The sequence below is a fragment of the Balaenoptera ricei genome, chromosome 20 (genome assembly GCF_028023285.1).
Source record: "Balaenoptera ricei isolate mBalRic1 chromosome 20, mBalRic1.hap2, whole genome shotgun sequence".
Taxonomy (NCBI): Eukaryota; Metazoa; Chordata; class Mammalia; order Artiodactyla; family Balaenopteridae; genus Balaenoptera; species Balaenoptera ricei.
In genome coordinates this window covers 63,241,451-63,254,620 of record NC_082658.1, presented here as the reverse complement: position 1 = coordinate 63,254,620, position 13,170 = coordinate 63,241,451, and the positions used below count along the sequence as shown (strand labels likewise).

General features: G+C 63.3%; 1 protein-coding gene across 4 annotated transcripts in view; it reads right to left on the bottom strand.

Moving 5' to 3' along the window:
- Positions 1–279: 279 nt before the first annotated feature.
- TOM1L2 (target of myb1 like 2 membrane trafficking protein) overlaps positions 280–13,170 on the bottom strand; it is an 81,966-nt gene continuing 69,075 nt past the window's right edge. Inside the window, exons 12-16 of one of the 4 annotated variants that reach the window (XM_059908811.1) lie at positions 12,974–13,049; positions 10,876–10,941; positions 6,264–6,323; positions 4,620–4,656; positions 280–3,984 (exon numbers count right to left, since the gene is read on the bottom strand). In XM_059908811.1, coding sequence (XP_059764794.1) covers positions 3,836–3,984; positions 4,620–4,656; positions 6,264–6,323; positions 10,876–10,941; positions 12,974–13,049 — 388 coding nt within the window. In that variant the 3' untranslated portion in view covers positions 280–3,835. The remainder of the gene's footprint in view (positions 3,985–4,619; positions 4,657–6,263; positions 6,324–10,875; positions 10,942–12,973; positions 13,050–13,170) is intronic. The other 3 variants (XM_059908812.1, XM_059908813.1, XM_059908814.1) reach the window with 3 other exon arrangements.

Genomic DNA, 13,170 nt, shown 5'->3' with positions numbered 1-13,170 from the left:
GGCTGTGGCGGGTTTACAGCCTCTCCAACCGACGCCCCCAAAGCAGGCGGTGCCCCAGGATGGCCAAGCAGGGACAGGCACGGGGCGGGGGAGGGGGCTTCCAGGGTAGGGGCTGCTCGGCCGCCTGGGCATGGCCGGGGCCGGGTGGGGTGGCGAGCTTCCCTGGCTGCGCCCTCCAGCAGGGCCCACTCCGCCACTGCTTAGAGAAAGCAGGTGGTCAGATCTGGCTGGCCCTCCAGAGAGTCACCGCCGACTTGACAAGAGATCACACAACAACAGTCTGTTTGTTTGTTTATTGTGAAGTATTTTACATGCAAGATCCCAAACTAGACAGACATATCTGGAAGGAGAGCCAGTGGGCGGACAGACGCTCTGGTGTCGCTGACTCCCCTCTAGAGAGAGGAGTCTGCCGGCAGAGACAGTGACGGACCGCCAGGCTGTGGGATGCCGGACAACAAACCTGAGAACCCTCACAGATCAAGTGCAAACTCGAGGAAATAAATATCCATCCACCCTTCCTCCAGGAGTGCCTGGAGAGACGCAGTGATACTCCGGGGTTGACAGCTGTTCCCAGGGCGCCCCAGGGACAGCATGGGCTGGAGCAGGGCACTGGGAGAGGCGGGGGCCCCCGGGCGTCTTCTGGGTGCACACACTCAGCCCGGGGGGCGGAGCCGGCTCTGCCCACCACGGGGACGGGGGAGGGGCCCGGACCTGGCGGCAGCTAGTGCAGAGCACCGCCGCCCTCCACGGTGCTTCCCCTTCGCCAGCCCACAGCCCCCTCGGACCCTCCGGAAGGCTGGGCTGGACTGAGTTAGAAGCGTGCGGAGGCAAGTGGGGCTGTGGCAGCAGGAAGGGACGGGAAGAGCAGAGTCTGGGCGCCTGCAGCCACCGGTCCCCTCTCCCCGCTGGGGCCTTGAGTGAAGGCCCAGGCCTCACGCCTCCCCAGGCCCCTTGCTCTGGACCCTGGGTGAGGAGGGCGAGGGCAGCGAGCCAAGGCAGCGTGGCCCAGGGCAGACGGCACGGTCGCTCACACTGAGGGGGCTGACAGAGAGACAGGAGGACGGACGGCCGACGGCCACCTTGCCCTCTGGCCCGGCCAGCGACGAGCCGCTGCAGCTCTGCGGCCTCGTCCCGCGCGTGCTGATAAGCCAGTCGTTCACGTGTCACCTGGGCCGGTCGGCCTGCACGGTGCCTGGGGGTCCCGGGCAGGGGCCGCCCTGGGGCAGGCTGGCCAAAGGCCCGCCAGTGCCCGGGTCCCACTGCACTTAGTGCCATGCGCTGCTGCCCAGCGGCCAGAAAGGCAGGAGGAGAGGGTTAGTTTTCACATCTCAGCACACAACACCGAAAAGGTTAAACACATCCCCAAGAAAATATCTTGACAAAATAAATATTTTAACCTATAATCAGGTATAATTAGTGCTTATAAGGAATCCCAGCAATAATGTAGTGTAATTAAGTACATACTGTATCTGTGATGTCTAACACTGGGGGAGAGGCTGGTGGCTCGAAGGGTCCCACTCCCCAGGGCGGAAGGCTCTGGCCAGCTTCCCTTCCCGAGCGCCGTGCCCCCCAGGTGGAAGGGAGCCAGCGGGAGGGGCCCAGGGCGCCTACGGCTCAGGACAGGAAGGGCTGAGCAGTACCGTCCGGGCACCTGCTTCCCAGGCTGGCCTACGGGTGGAGCAGGCTGCTGTGACCTGATGGGCGAGCAGAGGGGCAGCTCCAGCTGGGACGGCCAGCGAGGCCGCCACCCCCCCCCCCCCCCCGCCCCGGCGGCCCCACCTCTCTCAGCTGTGCCTGGCTGAGTAGCTGGAGCTGGGGGGCAGCTTTGCGGGGCCTCCCTGGGCAGGTACGTCTCCACTTCACCCTCCATCGGGAGACCCCTGGGCTCCCTGCTTCGCCGGCTGGGAGGCCGGCTCCTCCCTCAGCAGACGCTGGGCCTTGCTGCTGCAGCTCCCGTGGGACTGACCACCCGAGGCCCACTGTCCCCCGCCCCTGGAGAGATATGCTCCCCAGGCTGCGCCCGAGGCCTGGGGATACCAGCCAGGGCCGCCAGGGACAGCCGGGCCACCCAGCCGCCTCCTCTGCAGCTCAGGTCAGCCAACTTCAGTCGCTCAGCACCCATGCCGGCCTCGGGGCCCCGCCCTTGGAAACGCCGAAGAGAGGGGTGCAGCTGTCTGAGGGTCGGGGCCGGGCGGGGTGCAGGCAGGCGCGCCCAGCTCCGTGGTGGGGACTTCCTGAGCGCCCTCTGAGGAACTGGAGTGTGACAGCCCCAGCCGGACCCCAGGCCTCCTCTCCAGAGGAAGCTGCAGGGTGCCAGGCTGGGTGAGGGTGCCAGGCTGGGTGTGGGTCCCAGGCGGGCAGCACCCCGCTTTCCTCCACACCTGCTCCTGCCGGTGCCCCGCACAGCCCTCCAGCCCCATCCTAAACGCTCCCCCTGGAGCCCACGGCGGCACTGATCCCGGCCTGTGTCAGGCCCAGCCTCTTCTCCCTGCTTGGGCTGCCAGGTGGGAAGGGCTGACCACGCCGCGGGCCAGGCCCACCAGGTGGCCCAGCCAGGCCTTGCCCCGACGCCCAGGCAGCGCGCGCTGGAACGCTGACCTGGGCCGGGGCTCACAGGCTGGCGGAAGCCGCGGCAGCAGTGTGTTCGCTCTTCTGGGCCACAGCACAGGGCGGCCCAGGCTGGACCGGACTTGAGCCGAGCGGCTAGTGCCCTGCCCATAGCCCGAGATACCAGCGAGGACCCAAGACAGGAGTGGGTGTCGCCAGCCCCTCCTAGGGTGGCTGGGCGCGGGGTCTGGGGTGGGAGGAGGAGGTCAGGCTTCAGGACAGTCTGCAGGGGAGGCTGAGGCCCCGCCCAGTAGAGTGCAGGGGCCTTTGGTCACTGGGATCTCGCCTGGGGTGCAACACCGCCTGCTGCTGGGCCCTGGAGGTGGAGGCGTGGAGGCTGCCCCAGACCAGGCCGAAGCACATTCACCAAAGTGCAAAGCTCTCCCAAGCTGGCCAGAGCCAGCCCTCACTGTGCAGGCCCCTCCACAGGTGGGGCGGCCACAGGGCCTGCGGTGCGCAGGGGCAGCTTGGCGACAGTAATGTTATCTCTGCAAGAGCTGACCGGCCAGGGTTGCGAGCTGCCCTCCTGACAGCCCATGGCTCTGCCCACACCAGGAGCATGCAGGCCCGCAGGGGACCCCTTGGTCCCAGGCTCGGCTACTGAGCCAGCTTGGACGTGGGTCTGGGCTAGCAGCTGAGTATGAAGAAAGGGTCAAGCAGATGGCAGGTGAGAGACGCCACCCGTGGGCACCCACAGAGCCTTCTAAAGTGCCGACACTCATCAGGCAGCAGCAGTCCGGGGAGGGCGACCAAGCCTGCAGGTGCAGACCTGCCATTTCTGGGACAGAGGGGGGCACGGGAGGGCAGGAGAGGCCCGCTGAGCTGGGGAGGGGCACGCCGGGGAAGGGGCTGGGGCCTGAGCCCCTTCTCTGTGCGCAGGTGACCAGAGGAACTGCTCAGGAACAGACCCAAAGGGACTGCCCTGCCTGGGGCTGGACCAGCTGCGGGCTCTTCCTGGGAAGAAACAGGCAGAGGGAGCTGGTGGGCAGGAAGAGCAGAAGTTGAGGGGCTGTGACTACAGCGACGCTGTCCCGCCGCCCACAGAGAGGGTGGCTAAAGCTGGTCCTGACTAGCGGGAGGCCTGGGAGCAAACACAGTGGCGTTTCCATGGAGACACAGCAGCGCAGGACCAGGTGGGGGCTGGGGATGGGAAGAGTGGCCAGTGCCTGGTGTGGATGGGGGGAGGTAGAGGTGACCTGCCATGGGGGGGGCCCAACCACAGGACAGCTCACAGGGCAAAGAGAGCGTCCTCTGACTGCTCCGGCTTCTTCCGGCTGGAGGGATTTGAGGCCGGAGCCGGAGCCTCCGCTGGGGGAGAAGGGAGGTTGGGAACCATTTCGGCAGCTTTGGCCCTTTCTTCAAGGAATTTATCGAACTCTGCAACACAAAACAAGGCCGGCCGGGATTGGTAAGGGCTCAGCTGCACTGAGGCTCCAACAGCCACACCCACCTGCTCCCCACAGAGCACCCGCCCCCTTTCCTCCTCCGCCACCACCAGGGCAAGCGGGAAGCCCGCCACAAGCCGGCGGGGTGGGGTGGGGGGCTTGGGGGGTGCCAGTTAGGATTCCTGCCCCACCACTGACTTGGAGCTTTTCCACCGTCCAGATCAGCATAGGAGGCAGGGCAGGGGGAGCTGGAGGGGTGAGCTCCTCCCCGAACTTGGCAGGGAAACCCCCCCACACCCACCAAGCAGGGCTCTGTGCCTGCAGAGGGGCCCAGCTGTGCGGCCACAAGGTGCCCTGCCGACTGCACGGCATGTGTCTTGCTTCAGCTGCACTGAGCATCTGGCGGGGGCAAACTGGCCAGCAGTGCAGGTTTGGGGTCACGTGGACCCGGGCTGCCAACTGTGCCTACTGTTCCCCAGCTGCGGCACCTCCCTCATCAGCACAAGGCCTGGGTGGGACACAGCCCAGGAGCCCGCAAGGGAGGCCCGCCCAGGCGGCATGGCGGGCGGCGGGGGCTCCCAGAGCCTGGGGCGGGCACAGCAGCAGCGGGTTGGGGGGGTGGCCTACCTTCGCTTGTGACGCCCTCCTCCAGGTCGTCGCCCTTCTGTGGGAGAGCAGAGAGAGGACATTAGGACCCGCCCGCCCTGCTGCCGCTCCCGCCCTCGGCCACCCCAGGGCGGCACCCGAGCAAAACTTCCTACTTCCCGTCCCCCCCAGTTCTGTAAGAGCAAAGCACTGCTCTCGTCTTATCGGAGACACAGAAACTTTGTTTTTAAAAAGTAAAAACAAAAAGAGTAGGTTCTAGGTTTTGATCCCCCAGAAGGGTCAGAAAGCAAAAATTCTGAAAGGTGCAGGCTCGTTCTCCGGCTGAGCCGCGGGGCAGGCCTGCAGGGCGGCCAGGAGGCTGTGCCTCAGGCAGCCAGGGCCCCGGGCGCTCCTCCACTGGGCGTCCCCTCGCGGGCAGCCACAGGGCGGCAGCGGGGAACTGCGTGAGGCCTGGAAGCACGGGGCCGGACCCTGCGGCGCTCTGGCAGGGGGGCTGCTCGGCTGCAGCCTCCTGGGGGCGGCGCCAGCATCCTCCTGCGCCCCCATGCCGTCACTGGGGAGGCTCTGGGGCGTCAATTCTGTGTGGGAACGTGGGGGCCACTGGGAACTCTGCACAGTGATGGGAAGCGGACACGGCCCGGGCTTCCTTCCTGGCTCTGCCCCTGACCTGCCGCGCGGCCGGCTGGGGGGGGTCCCTGGCCCTCGAGCGCGGGTGCCCCCCGTGAGGTGGGGGCCCTGGCCTGCCTGCTCTGCGATGGGAGCTGTTTCTTTCCGGGCATTCCCTGGGAAAGGCGAAATGGGGGGCCCCCCCCTCCCCTAGCACGGCACCCGAGTCTTCGGAAAGCCTGGCTTTGGTGGGGGGGTTGGGGGCTGGCCCGGAGCGGCAGGAGGCCCGTCCTGGGGGCTGAGGTCTGCTGTCCTAGTTGGGGGGGGGGGGTGTCCTGAGGGGAGGCAGCGAGAAGCAAGAGACGAGTTGTCCTCAGGTCACGGGGAGAGTCCCACCAGCCGTGACCATGGACAAACATCTCCCCTCCCAGGGTGCATTTCTTCAGCAGCCCCGGGGTGGGGGGCTGGGGGCGGTGGTGAGAGTGCTTGGCAGGGGGCAGCGGGGGACCGGCCAGCACAACCCTCCCCTCTCAGACCGGCTGCCCTTGGCAGCTGCACGATGTCCTAACCTTCCTGCCCATCTCTGGGGATAAAGACAATGAATGGTCCCTGGAACCATTAAATCCAAGATAGCAGGAGATGCCGGGGAAGGGGGATGAGAGTGAATTAAAAAACAAACACCAACTCATGTCTGTGTAAATTTCACAATTAAAAGAAAAAAATGTCTCTGGGTATATTTCACAATTAAAAGAAAAAAATGAAAACCAAAAAATAAATGAATAAAAATAAAAATATAAATTAAAAAGCGCACAAAAACCCCAAACCAAAAGAACCCAAGCACACACACACCTGAAACCGCAGTAACTGGGAAAAGTCAGTGTGCGTCCTGGGGGTGGTGTGGCCGGGCCCCCGAGCAGGTGCGGACCCCAGGGGCGTCTGCCCGGCCTCCCCTCCTCCACCTCCCCGGGGAGCGGCCCCGCGCCGGCCCCCAGGCCTCCTGTCCTCCGAGGCGCCTCGGCCTCACCACTCCCCACACGAGATAGAAAAGTCGAGTCTCACCAGGTCGGTCCTGAGCCACACCTCAATGTCGTCCATGACAGACGGCTGCACCACGGGGATCTATGGAAGCGGCAGGCAGCGGCCAGGCAGCCCGCGGCCAGGCAGGGGAGACAGAACAGCGGACACGTCAACCCAAGCAGCCCGACGGAGCCAGACGCACACAGAGCAGAACACGCTGGCATAGCAGGCGGGCACGCAGGCAGCCGCGAGTGGGATGGCAGGTGAGGGAAGCAGCAGCTCTAGGAAGCGGGGCCAGCGGGGGGCGGGGCGGGACGGGACGCAGTGGGGAGGGAGGCGCAGTACGCGTTCTTCAGTGGATAACTTTTTGACTAGTGTGTCCCCCTCTCAGCCCTGGGGCGTGGAGCCCCTCCATCTGCGACAGTCCCAGCCCCAACAGGACGGGGCAGCCGCGTGGCCCTCCGCCCAGGGCAGGGCAGGAGGCAGGTGGTCCAGGCTCGCTCACTGAAAGGATGGTGTCCTGGGGCATTTCTGAGCAGGAAGGGCACCCAGGCCTGGGTGGGGCCTGGCCCACAGCAGGCCAGCACATTCCTCCAACAGCAGACACAGGCCAAAGCAAGGGCTTTGATGACAAAAGAGACCGCGCGGGCTTTGGTTGTCTTTGTGTCTCTTTAGTGGAAAAATCAGGAAGAAGCCTGAATGCAGCAGCCTCCTCTCATCTCACCCTTTCCTCCCAGCTTTCAATGGCTGTCTGTGGCCCCAGCATCAAAGAAAAGAAGTGTAACTGAAAGCAGGGGAGTCGGGGGGGGGGGGGCGGGGGGAGCAGGGGAGCGGTTGGGAGGGGGGGACCAGGGTCCTGAGCAAAGGAGGGCACCCCTCTGGTGCCTGGGCCCTGTCCACGCCTGCGCCACCCATGCCCAGGGCCTGAAAATCTATCTGCCTAGAAATAGTTAAGCTGCTGTCAGACATAATAAAATGATAATGTGATAAGAAGTAAAAGTAACCTTTAACCCCTTCGAAGCCACGTTAATGAAATGTTGGCTCCCAGACTAGATAAATGAGTGGATGGCCCTTGATCGAGGTGACCTGCATCCTCACCTCGGCTGGGTCTGGGAAGTACCTCCTGGGACTCACTCACAAGCTCACTATTTCTAGAAAAATTGCCTGCACTGTGTCTGTAGCTGGGTTCACCCCAGTGTCACATAGCCAGGCCAGCAGACCCTCCTCTGGCTTCCACATGTGTTTCAGAGAGGCTCAGGCCAACCTCGATCAGATTAGAGAGATTCTGTCTATGTTGCCATTTTATTTCTTTGACCTACTGGAGACTTAAGAATGTTGAAATGAAAAAATATCAAGGAGTTCAAACCACCCTGATATGACTCATGGTGACAAGGAACATGTGGTCCTCCCTCCGGGCAGGACGCCAAGGGGCTGCTGGCAGCACCTGAAGCCGACTTCCCTCCCCACGGAGCAGGGGCCAGCGGCATCCAGGGTGCGACCGGCCAGTTTTTTAAGCCTGCTGACGGGGCTTCTGCCCAACACGTTCCCATGACAGGAGATGCCAATTTTCGTTATCATGCTGCTTCTAAGCCGGAACGCCCAGCCTCGGGGAGGACTCGTGCCACACCGCCAAATCCCCAGGACTAAGCGTGGGAAGTCAGTGTGTCTCCAGGGAGAAACCCGCCAACTCCAGCTGCAGGAGCAGGGCGGGGGGGGGGGGGGGGGCCCTGACACCCACCAGCCTCGGCCCGCCCAGGAGGAGCGGAGATTCCTCAGGTCGCAAAGCTTGAAAAAAGACACTAAGGTGTCATGGGCCTTAGGCCTTCAGGTTTTGCTCGTAACTTTTTTGTTACTGTTCAGAACTGGTCCCGTGGGGCCGGGGATGGCGCCTCAGTTTTCTCCTCTGGACCGACCTTGAGAGCCAGCACGCTCAGAAAATAAACACTGACATGTGAGAAGCTCCGCACCCCTCAAAACAAGCCCGCCCCCCACAAGTCAGGGGTGGGAGCACAGTTCTTCCCTCTCCTCGGCTGGACTTGCTCCCTCCCAGGAGCTCCCCACCTCCGGGGCCCCAAGAAGCCCCAGGTTTGGGGCCTCAGCCTGGTCTGTGAAACGGGGCGATGGCTTCCGCCACTCACGACCCCAGAGCCCTTCAGTTCCAGTCGGGTGCTTCCGTTTCTAACTCAGAAACCCAGGGATGCCGGAGCCATCGGGCCTGAGCCCTGACTGAGGCGCTGGCCGAGGGCGTGCATCACGTGGTCGGGTGTGGGTGACAGGAGAGCGCACGTGGCGGGGGGATGGGCCGCCCTGCCAGGCTGGACGCAGCCTGGGCTCACGAGCCGCCTGCCTGGGAATCGATGGGGGAGCACGGCGCCAGGAGCACGGCAAAGCTGCCCCCAAACCGGGTGCTTCAGACACACTAGACACTCGCGCTGCCCTGCAAACAGGAGCTGCTCTGTCACCGCTCGGCTGCGGGCACATCCCCAGGCCTGAGAGGCCTCAGCGTTCTCACCCTGAGCGACCTGGGCTCTGACACGCCCTGGGGTGAGCACCTCCCGGGCAAGGGGGCTGCCAGAGGGTGAGTTGGAGGAAGGAGACGGAAAGGGAAACAGATGCAACGAGAAAAAAATAAAGGGAGCGCGTGTGGGTACACCCTTGGATACAGACCGGCCCCCCAAACTCCCTCGCTCCGAGGACGGCTGGACGGGGCTGGCTGGCTGAGGCGCTGGATACGGAGGGCAGCCGCGGACGTGGCAGGGGTGGGCCAGCCTGGGCTCAGGCCGGCAGCCCTGCGTGTGGGCGGTAGGGTCACCGGCTCAAAGGGGGAAGCGCGCCGCCAGGTCTGCGTAGGGGGCCCCGCCCCAAGCCTGGGCTTGGGCAGCGGCAGACTTTTCACTAACCTCCTTGGGTTCCTGCTGCTACTGATACTCGTTCACCTATCCTGGCTGCACCCTGCGTGTGGGTGACAGGCCTCTGACCGCCGCCGGGAGAGGCAAGAGCACCGCCGTCCCCAGGCAGGCTGCTCGAGAAGGTTCTTGGGGCTCTCCTCCACGGTAACGGGCCTGGTGCTGGACCTGGACGCCCGACACGCCTTCCCGCAAGGAAACCTGTACCATTTCCAACGCGGCCAGACCAAGTGCTGCGCTCGGGTGCGATGTTTCCAGGGGCTGTTGCCCCCCGACAGCTCTCCTGCCACCTCCCCAACCTGAGACTCAGTCTACAGGCCCTTTGGTCTCGCTCAATAGTACAAAAAGTTTCCAAGTAAAGAATTTGTAGTTGGCAGGTTTGGAAAGACTCAGGGTTTCTATGCTATGGGAAATGAGGCAAAGCAATTAATATACGCTGTTTAGAAGAAAACAAAACAAAAACACTGCAGTCGGGCAGGTGAGACACGGGGTTAGCTGTTAGTCGGGCTTGTTTCTGAAGTCGGAGACTGGAGCTCTAGGTGGGGCCGGGCAGGGGTGGGTGCCACCACCGGCTGCCAAGCCACACGCGGGGCGGCTGTGTGGGCAGTATCATTTTTTGCAGGACTAATAGGCACAAGGACACACGGCTGGATCCTCCCAATTTGGACAGTGGAGTGGACGTGGTCTCCAGGACTGCTGCTCTAAGGCCACCCGCACGTGTGGGCCAGAGCCCCTGCTTGTCCCCAGAGAAGCAAACAAGGGGCCGGGCTAGCCCATGTCCCTGAGAACGGCCTTGCGGTCCGGTGCAGCAAGTAGGACGGGCTGCCGGCAGGTGGAGGGAGACGGCCCCCCGAGCTCGGCTGTGCTGTGTCGCCAGCTCCCAGCTGGGCAGGCAGACACCCTGACCCCCGGCTCTGACGGCCCTTTGACCCGTGTCCTCGAGAGCTGGTCACACTTGCTTAGGCAGGTGACCCTGTGCTGCCCGCAGGCTCGGGCATGCTGGCCCAGCCTGAAGAGCCCTCCCCTGGCCCCAGGCTGGCCCGGCCCCAAGGGGTCAGTTAGGCTTCCTCCTGGTGTGTCTAGGTCTCCCGCTCAGGTCCACCACACACAGACCCTGGTCTCAGAAGTGAAATCGTCCCTGCACCGCAGGCAGCCTGCAGCAAGTGACCTCTCTGTGCACAGACTTGGGGCCACCTGATCACGAGGCAGGAGGGATCCTCCCGGGTCTTGGAGCCATGGACGCCCTACTTCCTGAGGCTGACTGCCGTGTATGATACACAGCATCTTCTTATTCCGTTCCAATAGCGTTTGTGTGTTTCTTTAGGAGGTCTCAGATCCTCCCGGGGGACACAGCGGGCACAAACAATTACAGGACGAAACCCCATCGGCCTAGACTCCCACATTCACAGGCTGGGCGGAGTTCTCTGCGCAGTCAGATGCTTTGAGTCTGCCCTCTTAGAAACATCCCCTCCCAAGCAGAGGCCACAGTAACTTGTGCCCATCCTGGAAAAGTGAATACTGCCCAGAGCTCCAGAAACGGTAGAAGGAGGGAAAGGGCCCTCCCCTCACTCCTGCAAATGCCCGGACCGCCACAGAAAACCAGAGATGGCGTTTCTGGGGCTGGAAGTCTGCGGCTTAAGGAGACAGACAGGAGGGGAAGACTGGGCACCCGCGAGAAGACAGAGGGAAGCGCCGGGGGTGGTTGTGGTGGGGGGACAAGGGGCTCAGCGCGGCTGGTGACCTCTCACCATTCCTTGGGCTATGAGCCAGCCGTCTATGGGCTCCAGGTAAGAGTCCCCACCTTTACCTCTCTTCTGGGCCGAGGACAGAAAAGTCCCAGAAAGGAAAGTCACAGCAAGACCCGTGGTAAAGAAGGCAATAGCACATGTCGTGGAAACAGAAAAGCCACTGTCAGAGCTGGTCCCCCGTCACCTGAGGAGCTGGGACCCAGCGGCCCACCCCCCAAACATGCCCTTACCTCCTGGATAAAAGAAGAGGCGTTTAGTAACAGGGACCCCAAGAGGGTAACACACACTTGAACCCCTGTTCCCGCGCCCCCAGGAAAACTCCTGGGGCCGCAGAAGGCCGGTCAGGGCTGCCCTCTGCCTGGGCTCTCAGGGTCACCGAGGGGCGGCTTCACAGAACCAGCTTTTGCACAATCATCTCTACTTTCTTCTTACTTATTATCTTTTTCCTCCTCAGTTACCTGTGCGTTCTTTTTCCAAACTCTTAATGTGAATGATGAGTTTGGGGATATTGCCTTTTCTAAATGATAAAAGTATTAAAGTTAGAACTACTGATTTGGTTGTACCGTGAAGGTGTAGCTACACAGTTTTTTCCTCTTTGTTGTGTTCTTAATTTCTCCCTTGGCCCAGTTTTCATTTCCAGGGCAGCATTGTTTAGGATATGGAACAACATAACCCGAAGTACAGGCCTGAAGATGCATATAAGTGTGTGTGCACACAGATACAAAGACACACCCACAGACAGGCACACACACAAGCACACGCACACACACACAGCCCACACGAACCCTGCTCCCTGCAACACCCCATCGAGCAGGGCACACGAGGAGCAGCCTGCCTGCTGCAGGCGGAAACGTTGAAAACAGGAGGCAGGCCAGGCACCCCGGGTGAAGGGCAGGGAGCTGGCTGCACTCCTGTGCTTGGACCCTGGGCACTGGCAGAGGCAGCTCCTGGCCTGGGCGGGGCGGGCCCTGGAGGTAGAGTGGAAAGCTGACCGGGCCGGCCTGGCCAGCTGGGCCAGGAGGAGGGGCCGGCCTTACTGGCTTCCTGGTACCCTGAGTTGGGGCGGGGGGGCCGTCCTCAGCAACACGACCACTGGGCCACCCCACAGCCCAGCCTCAGGGGTTCTGTGGGGGGCGGGGCACTGAGAGCCGCAGCCTGGGGTGGCTCTTCTGCGCCCCCTGGTGGCCGGTGCAGAGGGATGCACGGCCCTCACCAAGCTGGCTGAGCCTGAAGGGACATGGGGACCAGGGGACGAGCTTTCCCGGGGACACCAGGCCTCAGTACTGCCGCCTGCCCAGGCCACTTGGACAGGGGCTGCGGGAGGCCAAGGGCTGGTGTTTGGGAAGCCAGGCTCCCCTCCAGTGGACAGATGAGCTCTGCCCCTTCGTGGCCCGGGATGGGGCGGGCCGGGGGGGCGGCTGTTCTGGGGCTACTGTCCCCCTAACCCCCACCGCCCCCCCACCCCCCGCACACATTCATTCGCTCGCGGCCACACACATTTCTCAGTTAGGCGAGAAGGGAACCTCCTCACGAGAAGCACGAAGGCACAAACCTTTTCCTTCGGGGACCTGCGATCTCCCAGAAATCACAAAAGCCCCTCCTCCACCTCAAAGCACCTCTGCCCTCAGCGCTGCTCCTCCCCCTCCAGCCCCCTCCCCAAACCAGCCCCGACCACCAGCCCCCTTCTGACGGCGGGCCTGCAGGGACAGGCCCAGGCCCCCGTTTCCCTTCTGTCGGAGCGCCGCCCACCCCAGGGCACTGCAGCCTTTGGGGAGAGACCCTCTCTGGCCACGGGAGCCCTGCGCCCTGAGAGCTCAGAGCCACCAGGGGGGAGAGCAGGGGCTCCCCATCAGACTCCCCGGGGTGCAGCCCCGCCCAAGGCCGCTCGCGGGGTGCCCTCCCCACATCTCTGCCTCCCTCGGCCTGTCTCCTCCTGGGTGTCCTGACACGGGCGTCCCCACGGGTGGGGGGCACTCAGGAGCTGACATGGCTCACCCCGGTCTGCCCTCCGCGCCACCAGCTCTGCCTAACTCTCCAGCTGGCTTCACCAGACCGCCCCGCTTTCCCTCCAGGCAGAAAAACAGGGCGAGAGACCTACCACTTCAGTGCTCTGTTTCCGACCGTCTACCGCAGAAGCAAGTACTCCGACGGCCTGGGGGTCCTCGTAGGTGGCCCTGGGGACGAAGCAGCACAAGCAGAGTGGTCACGGGGGACGGACAGGTGGTGACCTGCAATCACCCTCCAGCTTCGGCACCTTCCTCACGAGTACTCAGAGGCCTTGGCATTTAGGCCGTG